The 10326-nt window shown below is 44.3% G+C and overlaps 1 protein-coding gene across 1 annotated transcript; it reads right to left on the bottom strand.

Moving 5' to 3' along the window:
* Positions 1 to 248: 248 nt before the first annotated feature.
* Positions 249 to 9266, bottom strand: AFG2B (AAA ATPase AFG2B). Its single transcript, XM_087704225.1, has 8 exons — positions 8152 to 9266; positions 7250 to 7435; positions 5326 to 5481; positions 4388 to 4597; positions 3203 to 3430; positions 2190 to 2324; positions 1422 to 1547; positions 249 to 762 (listed from the first exon to the last, which is right to left on the bottom strand). The coding sequence occupies exons 1-8, from the start codon at positions 9223 to 9225 to the stop codon at positions 619 to 621; spliced, it is 2259 nt and encodes a 752-aa protein (XP_087560351.1). The 5' UTR covers positions 9226 to 9266; the 3' UTR covers positions 249 to 618.
* Positions 9267 to 10326: the final 1060 nt, after the last annotated feature.

Raw genomic sequence — 10326 nt, 5'->3', positions numbered from 1 at the left:
TAAGCCGCCTGGAGTCCTTCGGGATTGGGCGGCATAGAAACCTAATCAATTCAATTCAATTCAATTCAATTCTGGAAAGCCGGATAAAATATGTTAAATAAATGCATTCGGCCATTTAGGCTGCTTTCATTATTCCATCCCCATTTTTTACAGATCTTTTAATTTATTGTTGAAGATGAAAATATTTCTATATGTTGGTGTTCTGAACCCCACTTCTTCGCTCGTTCAAAGACGACAGTCAGACAGACTTAAAAGGAAATAACTTTATCAGTCCTTGGCTCCGACTGGCTGCGAGCCCAAAATGAACATAAATAAAGTCTCTGGCAAGAAGATAACAGAATGCAAAAACAAAGATCTCTTACTGCCAAACCAGGTGTACAGAAAGAAAGCAATTCACTTCTCCAAGTGTCTCTCACAAACAAACCACAACCGATGAACCATGAACCATGCACGAACGACGAACGTTGACTTCCGCAACCAGGGCGTGGCACCATCCGTCCTTTTATCTCCAGAAGACAACACTAACGAGCCCCAGCTGCATTGTTAATCCTGCATCCCGACTCAACTCATAGCAAACTTCTGCTGAGTCACAACATGTTGGTATGTAGTCGCTTAGAATTATCGAATTCTAAACAATTTTTCATAAAATTGCAACTCTTTGTGAGTTAGTGATGGCTTTACCGTCTCCAGAGATTTTTCAAACTGTTTATATTTCACAGTTGTGGCTTCCACTTTGTTTTCTTGCAATGCTAGCAAAGCAGCCTAAGAGAAAAATAAAAATAGGAAAGACACTCACTATATATGAAATATAAATCAGCCTCATAAACGTTTAAACATATACAGGTCGTCCTCAACTTACGACCACAATCGAGCCCAACATTTCTGTTTCTAAGTGAGACATTTGTTAAGTGATTTTTGCTCCATTTCACGACCTTCCTTGCCTCAGTTGTTAAATGAATCACTGCAGATGTTAGTGGCACAGTTGTTAAGTGAATCTTTGTTGACTCTGCTTCTCAGAGGTTGCAAAGGGGGATCACATGGCCCTGGGACACTGCAACCGTCAGAAATATGAGCCCGTTGCCAAGTGTCCAGATTTTGGTCACACAACCTCAGGGATGTTACAACCTTGTAAAATGATAATAAGTCACCTTTTTGAATGCCATTTAGTGACTTTGAATAGTCACTAAATGAGCCGCTGTTAAGTTGAGGACTATCTGTACATACCCACACAGACACAGACACAGACACACACACACACACACACACAGATGCACACACACAATTGTTTACTATCTCCCACTTCCTTTAAATCCCGTCACTTAGGCATTCGGGTCCTCCGGGATTGGGTGGCCTATAAATGGCCTATAAATCTAATAAATTAAATTAAATTAAGTTAATTATAAATTTAAAAAATGACTTACTTCCTTACAGAGATTCTGAAGATCAGCTCCAGAGAACATATTAGTTTGACTTGCTATATCTGCTAAGGAAACATCAGAATCTAGTGGAATTCTTTCCGTGCAGATTTTCAGAACTGAAAGCCTTCCCTATTTTAAAACATCAAGAAAGACGCAGAGTTATTCAACTAACTTTATAGGCTATGATCTACATACTCTTAAAAGCAACACCCCCCCCCAATAAGTAAAAAAAAAAGCAACGCAAGACAAGGGAGTCATCCAGAAACCAGCAGTGAGTTGCTTCTGGATGCACGCCATCGAAGAGCTACTCATCAGGAACAATTATGCAATTACAGGAGGTAATTACGCTCAGCTGATGATCATTAGGCTCCTCTCCAGACTATAAAAAAGACTGCTTGTGCCACTCCCTTCTTGCAGAAGTCACCGCTTTGACTAAAGAGAAACTAACTTGGCAGGCTGGATTGCTGCCACGGTTTGTCTGAGTTGTTGCCAAGGTCCTTATCTGTTTGTTTGCTTTCAGCCACCGAGAGTCTGGTCTTGTTATTAAAGGACATTCCATTTAAGCTTGTCTTGGCTTTCCAAGCATTGTTTCTTGTCCTGCCTTCTGGTGCCTTGGATAATAATTTGACCCCCTCATCTTTGTGGCAGCCCCTCAAGTACTGGATGTTTGAAATAAGCAACACTACTCCAACATGCCATTTCTCAACCAAAACAGAATATTTAGAGATAATGAACTTTGATTTCAAGGTCATCTATGGTTTTATGCTATACCTTCTCATCTGGTGGTGGGACGTAGATGATCTTGTCTAAGCGTCCCGGGCGCATCAAGGCATCATCCAACTGGTCTGGTCTATTTGTTGCAGCGACGAGTATGACATCTTTATTAAAAACTTCCTGAAGTTCTAACTAGTAAGTTGATAGAAACGAGGAACTGTTAGCTACAGTATTTAACCATTTAAACCATCCCGTCATTCCTTGGTTTTTAGATAGTCCGCTGTTCTGTCCCCCCTTCTCCGCTCGTTAACAGACGACAGGCAGACAAACTTAAAAGGAACTCTCTTTATCAGTTCTCGGCTCAGACTGGCTGCGAGCCCAAAAATAAACATAAATAAAGTCTCTGACAAGATTACAGAATACCAAACAAAAACTCTTACAAAGAATGCACTTCTCCAAGTGTCTCCTTGAATCAGGGTTACAGAAAGCAAATCACTTCTCCAAACAAACCACGACTGATGATCAGTGACTGTTGAACGAATGAACGTTGACTCCTGCAACCAGGGCGTGGCACCATCCGTCCTTTTATCCCCAGAACACGCCACTAATGAGCCCCAGATGCAATCTTGCATCCTGAAAAGACTCACAGAAGACGTCTGCTGAGTCACAACAGTCCACCAACATGTTTTATGCTTTATTTCAGCTAAGGAAACGAAAGGATTTCTCCTGCCTCATCGAACAGGGTGTAATGATGTGATCTTAAACAGGTAGTCCTCGACTTATGATTATAACAGAGCCCAAACTTTCTGTTGCTAAGTGAGACATTTGTTAAGTGACATCTGGCTCATTTGACAACAGTTCTTGCCACAACTGCTAAGCGAATCACTGCAGTTGTTAAGATCGTAGCATGGAGGTTAAGCGACTCAGCCTTCCATCCTTCCGAGGTCGGTAAAAGGAGGACCCAGATTGTTGGGGGCAATACGATGACTCAGTAAACCGCTTGGAGAGGGCTGGAAAGCACTGTGAAGCGGTATATAAACCTAAGTGTTATCGCTAATGTGCCTATATACCTCTTTATCAATTTCAGCTGGTTCTTGACTCTCGTTTTCCACCGCTGCTTTATTTCCTCTTCGCTCCGTTAACTTGACTCCGATGCCATCCAACTCATTGAGAAGGACGGAAAGGACTCTCTCGTGGGCGCCACACTCGGTTTTAGTTCCCGATCGGGATCCCAGGATCGCATCAATTTCATCCAGGAAAACTATCGCTGGAGTATTTGCTCTTGCTTGACGAAATACCTTGGAGGGAAAAAAACAAAAACCAGAAGAGAATCAAATAGCTAAACATATTAAGTCTATTAGCGGAGTGGCGTGACGGCCTAGAGGTGGAGCTCTCGCCTCACAATCAGGAGGCTGTGAGTTTGATCCTAGGTATTTCCTAGGTATTTCTCTCTCTGGGCACGCTGAGTAATTATCTGCTGTGAACTCTGCATTGGTGACAGGAAGGGCATCGGGCCAGTAAACACATTCAGTTGCCCAGACTCCACCCTGCAAGGGATTATGGGGTCATAAGAAGATGATGATGAAGTCTATCAGCTGTAAAATAAATAACAAAACTACGTGCAGGTAGTTCAGGACTTAGGACGGTTCATTTAATGACTGTTCAAAGTTACAACGGGCAACCTTGAAAAAGTGACATGAACATTTTTTACACTTTGTAGCAAATTCAGATGCTTGACAAATGATGCATACTTATGACCATTGCTGTGTCCCAAGGTCATGCAACCCCCTTTTGCGACCTTTGAGCCGAGGTGGCGCAGTGGTTAGAGTGCAGTACTGCAGCCACTTCAGCTGACTGTTAGCTGCAGTTCGGCGGTTCAAATCTCACCGGCTCAGGGTTGACTCAGCCTTCCATCCTTCCGAGGTGGGTAAAATGAGGACCCAGACTGTGGGGGCGATATGCTGACTCTGTAAACCGCTTAGAGAGGGCTGAAAGCCCTATGAAGGGGTATATAAATCTAATTGCTAATTGCTTTCGACAAGCAAACTCAACAGGGAAGCCAGGTTCACTTCACAGCCATGTTACTAATTGCGGTGCTTCACTTAACAAGTGTGGCAAGAAAAGTTGTAAAAAGGGGGGCAAAACTCACTGAACAAACATCTCGCTTAACGGCAGAGATTTTGGGCCCAATTGTGGTCATAAGTCGAGGACTACCTGCACTTTCGGTCCTCACTGGAACAAAAAAAAACTCGCACCTGAGACAAAATCTTCTCTGACTCTCCAACCAAAGGTGAGAAGAGATCAGCACCGTTCACAGCCAGAAAGGAACAATGAGAAGAGGAGGCGGCTGCTTTCACAAGCATCGTTTTGGCACAACCGGATGGTCCGTAGAGAAGGATGCCCTTTGGGCGGGGCAGCCCCATCCGGACAAAGGCTTCTGGGAATTTTATTGGCCATTCGATGCTCTGCAAATCATGAAAAGAACAGAACCTTCTGTGAATTTCTCAGGCTGCAAAATCCTATGAGGCAATTCTGTCAAGAGTTTGTTGCAGAAATCAAATCCAGAAAGCACACACGGGCAACTGGTTCAGCAGGATTCATAAACTTCTCTTTATATACAATATAACACATAAGCAAATGTACAATACCAACAGTGGTTCTTCAGATTCAGAGCAGAGCAGATGATCAATTTAGTTCTCAGCCCAGACCAGTTTCAGTTTCAGAGCTTAGCACAGCTAAGCCACGCCCAGAATTCTTACTTAAGTTTCTGTTTCCAAATAAGCCTCATTGGCTGACCTGTTACCATGCCTATTCATTGGCTGATTTTGTTACCATGTCTCTGCCAGTTCATGAATATTCTGAGAAATTCACCTTCCAACCAGTTTTATGAGCGAGCCACAATTGCCTGGCGTCACAGATCATGATAAATCATAAACCGTGGCTTTAGAGGACTGGACTTGAACACATCCTACTGGGGCGCCAGCAAGATAGTCTGAATGTCTTCTCATTCTGAATTGTAGTCCGCTTTGTGAACAAAGCAACAACTTCCAACTCTATTCTATTCTATATAGTTTTTGCACTATTTGAACACATTAGGTTTATCCGAATGTATTAAATAAGTACGGAAATCTGGTTGCCTCTTTGGAGGCCAACCAGAATGGTCTTCATTTCAGACTCTGTTCTGTAAGTCTACCTGTTTTAGTTTTAATTTCACATCTTCAAGGCCACCAATCTGATCCCATGAGACGGGCTTGAAGTCTGTTAATCCGATTCCGCTTCGGAAGGACGACGGCTGGATCTTTTTCAGGGCCTCGAGGAAGTCTGACATCTCGACAGGGCAAATTGAGTCCTGAAGACAAATGCAAACAGGAGCAGAAAACATTGATTCACTTCGTACACAACAAGAAGCAATGGGTGGAAACTAATCAAGCAGAGAAGCAACTTAGAACTAAGGAGAAACTTTCTGACAGAACAATTAATCAGTGGAACAGATGTATGTATGTATGTATTTAGTGTCACAACCCCTGGTATGCCCAAATATGGGAGGAAGCCTACTACTTCCTATCTCTGTCTATCGGCTCGTCACAAGAGACCATCACGACAGAAACCCAATATTTTTACTATTGCCTTTGTTACGTTTGTGTTGTATTTGTACTGATCTATCTATATTAGTCTCCCTTTATTTATTATCAGCACAAATACAACATATATATATATATATATATATATATATATATATATATATATATATATATATATATATATATATATATATATATATATATATAGATATAGATATAGATATAGATAGATAGATAGATAGATAGATAGATAGATAGATAGATAGATAGATAGATAGATAGATAGATAGATAGATAGGAAGTAGTAGGCTTCCTCCCATATTTGGGCATACCAGGGGTTGTGACACTAAATACATACCTATTTCCCTGGCTCAGCTGATAAAGGAGGAGAACCTTGTGGCTTAGTGGTTAACACAACTGCCTAAGATGTAATACATCACAGGTTCTAATCCCAGTGAGGGTATGGCTAGCTGATGAGAGCTAAATAGCTTGAAATAGATCTATACTAGTCTCCCTTTATTTATTTATCAGCACAAATACAAACAAATATAACAAAGGCAACAATAAAAATATTGGGTTTCTGTCTGGATGGTCTCTTGTGACGAGCCGATAGACAGAGATAGGAAGTAGTAGGCTTCCTCCCATATTTGGGCATACCAGGGGTTGTGACACTAAATACATACATATATACATACATACATACATACACATATATATATATCAGCAGAAATGCAACACACACACACACACACTCACACAGACACACGCATATTGCCAACCCAAGACTAGGATTACATCCCTAAAAGGTATCAAACTGGATTTCTTCTAAAGCTGGATCTGCATTGTACTTCTCCTCTGCTGGCGGGCAGGGAAACGGGCTGGAAGCCTCTTGCAGTACTTTACCGGCCAGAACGGGGCACGGGGGAAGTACGCAGCCCCACTTCCACCTCGTTTTTGTCCTCCCTGGCCTCCAGCAGCACTCTGCCAGCCAAAAATGGGCTGTGCGGAGGCCTCCCGCACCCCTCCCCGCCGGCCCATTTTCAGCCTCCCTGGCCTCCAGCAGCACTCTGGCAGCCCAAAACGGGCAATGTGGAGGCCTCCTCATGGCCTGTTTTTGGTTGGCAGAGTGCTGCAAGAGGCTGGGGAGGCTGAAAACGGGCCAGTTTGGTCATCAGAGGCAGCGCGAGTCGGTCCTTTGATATTTCCAGGCTGGCACCACGGGCTGAATTTAAGCACCCCTGCTTTACAAACGATTGCTACACGATCCACCCATTAAACCAAAACCAAATAAGGCCTTTATGCAATGTATGAACACGTCCTCAGTGCAAACAGTTGGGACTGGCCTTCAGAGCATCAGTTGACGTAACCGAGGGAATTCAGTATCCTGTAGAGGAGACCAGCCAGAGTTGAGACAGAGAGACTGAAATCCAACACATCTGGGGATGACCAGCTGGGAAGGCCAAGCGAACTCCCAACAGAACCATCTTGGTAGAAAAGAAAAGAGGCCACACAATGAAATGCGAAAGAGCTTCTTACTGTGCGGTCACGAAACAGGGCCTGCATGGCGGCCTCTCTGCAGAGCGAGGTGAGGTCAGCCCCAACAAAGCCCGGCGTCATTTCCGCCAGTTGTAGCAAATTAACGTCGTCCGAGACAGGCATGCCGGCGGTAATCAGTTGCAGAATAGATTTCCTTTGCTTCAGGGTCGGGCTCCCAATGACGATCTAAAGCAAAAATGGAAAACATGGGCGTTTTTTAAAAAAATATATATTTTTAAATTTAAAACAAACACAATCCTTCTTTACCTGCTGTAGAAAGTGTTATCAGTTGGTTACAAAAAGACTTTCGTGCATCTCTTCCACAGTCAACAAACATAATTCATATTAACTCAAGCATCTTAACTCAAATATTTTATACATGTCGCCATCATCATATCTCCATTTTCATTTGACTATAATTGTTTTAAGCGTCCTTCATCATAAAATATACCAAAATTTAATAACCACATACTGGCCTTTCAATTACTATTTCTAAAATCCTCCATTAACACTGAATCCTTATGTCCTATTCTAGCTAAACATCCACAATATTTAATAACAAAGTTTTCTAATCCTCCTTTCCAAATCACTGTTTAAAATTTACATCCAGTTTCCTTATATTATACTCATATCTAGATATACGTTGTTATTCTTATCCCTCCTTTATTTGACTACATTTATTTGAAAACATGGGCATTTTGTTAACCGCTAACACTCCCAAAAGTTTGCTGAACCCAGGGCAAGTACAGCTTAATCTGAACCAGATCTCAAAAGCCCCAGGAGGACTAAGGCGGTCGCAAAACAAGGACTGTGTGCATTGATGTGCCTACAGCTTTTTCTAACCATCTCCAGGAAGCACCAACCAGTTGGCGGAAGGACTTGAAGGCACAACTATCAGTTACCTCTCGATCGAATCGGCCTGGTCTTCTCAAGGCAGGATCCAGGGAATCTGGCCTGTTGGTAGCCCCTACAATGACCAGCCCTTGTCCTTGGTTAAATCCATCCATAAGAGTTAGCAACTGAGCCACCAGGCGATGCTCAGGGAGATGACCGGAAGCTGCCCGCTTGGGACACAACGAATCGATCTCGTCAATGAAGAGGACGGTGGGCCCTTCGCTGGAGAGTTCTCTCGCTTGCTCGAAGACCCGTCGCAAGTTCTCCTCACTTTCGCCAGGCCGCGAACCACAGACCACGGGGGCACTGAGGCCCACCAGACAGGCCCCGGCTTCTCCAGTCACTGCCTTGACCAGTAGCGTCTTGCCAACTCCCGGCGGCCCTACCAAAAGAACTCCCTTTGGGACCGAGAGGCCTAACTTTTTGAAGCTGTTCGGGAAACGCAGGGGCAGTTCAATCATTTCTTTTAAAGACCGGCTGACTTCATCCAAGCCGGCCACCCGGATTTTCGAACCGTCCCCCATCAGGCGACTGTACCTCTCCAACGTGATTGTCTCCTTAACGTGGACGTTGGTTTGCGGGGTGATCAAGCCGGCTTCTTCCGGGCTGGATGGTCCCATGGACAATATTTCGAGGCACTCAACAGGGTTGCCCAGAATTGGGGGGAAAGTCACGACGTGTTGGAGCGCCACGCAGGCCTTTCTCAAAAGCTCCCGCACCACTTCCGGAAGCGCCGTTTCGGGAAGAGCTGTTTTTGAGGCCTGGTTTTTAAAAACGACTCGGACCGCCACATGTCTTAGCTTGGGGCAGGCCACTACTTTCAGCTGGTCCATGCTCACGGTCTGCCTTCGCAGCTGGCTTTCCCTTAATCCCCAAGTCCTGCATTTGAGGTCGAGCTGCAGGTAGCCATCAGCCGAATCGTGCCTTGGCCAGGCCGTGCACAGGCAAGAGCCGCTGGGCAAGGTGATCTGGATCAAGGAGCCCAGCTTAGCGCCTAGCAAGGAGAATGCCGCAGGACCAAGCCTGCACCGCTGGCTGCCCTCATCTTCTGGATCCGGTGGAAGCAGTTTTAACAGAGCCATCTTCTGAGACGGGCATGGATCAGGCAGCAAGGCAGGTTCCTGAACAAGTTAAAACAAAACCGTGTAAGAAGTCAAACAATACTCCAGGCAAGAGCTACCAACTCAAACAACCCAACCGTAAACAACAGCCAAAAGAAAGAACCATCAAGAACCTTCCCAGCAACACTGACAACCCTATATAAAAATAACACATGTCTATCAATAAACATTATTGTAAATAACATGTATATAAAAATAAAGGAAACCCAACTTCTTTTTAATACTGATGATGTTACCCAGTTGGGCCATGAAACGTCTGCAAGAAATTATGATTATTAGCCACAGTAGTATAGTGGTTAGAGTGCAGTCCTGCAGGCTACTTTTGCTGCCTGCCAGCTGCCTGCAATTTGGCAGTTCAAATCTCACCAGCCTCAAGGTCAATTCGCCTTCCATCCTTCCAAGGTGGGTAAAATGAGGACCCAGATTGTTGGGGACAAGGCTGACTCTGTAAACTGCTTAGAGGACTGTAAAGTGCTGAGAAGCAGTATATAAGTGCTATTGCTATTGCTCTCTCTCTCTTTCTCTCCTATCATCTATCCTTCCTCAAGACCGCTGAAACTCAGTGGCACAGTGGTTAGGATGCAGTACTGCAGGCCACTTCAGCTGACTGCTATCTGCAGTTCGGCGGTTCAAATCTCACTGGCTCAAGATTGACTCAGCCTTCCATCCTTCCGAGGTGGGTGAAATGAGGACCCAGACTGTGGGGGCAATATGCTGACTCTGTAAACCGCTTAGAGAGGGCTGAAAGCCCTATGAAGCGGTATATAAGTCTAACCGCTATTGCTATTGCTACTATTTCCCTATATATGTATGTACGGTTTGTAAGAAAATATGTTCCAGGTATTGCCCCAGGAATAAGGCTTGGTTAGAACGATTGAGCCAGGATAGAGCACCTTTGGGTCCTTCAGCAGCAAAGACTGCATTGTGCGTTCCTACAAAAGACTGAATTCCATCATATCCTGGAACGTGTGAATGCCGAAAACCGTCTTCAGGGGGGTTAACTATCCTGGCTCAGATATCAAGGAAGTGCTCTTCTGCAAAGCTTCAATGCACACCGCCAAC

The sequence above is a fragment of the Thamnophis sirtalis genome, unplaced genomic scaffold, assembly GCF_051295495.1.
Source record: "Thamnophis sirtalis isolate CommonGarterSnake01/CBP01778 unplaced genomic scaffold, rThaSir2_p1.2 scaffold_2, whole genome shotgun sequence".
NCBI lineage: Eukaryota > Metazoa > Chordata > Lepidosauria > Squamata > Natricidae > Thamnophis > Thamnophis sirtalis.
The sequence above is the reverse complement of the archived record's forward strand: the minus strand, read 5'-3'. Positions and strand labels throughout refer to the sequence as shown.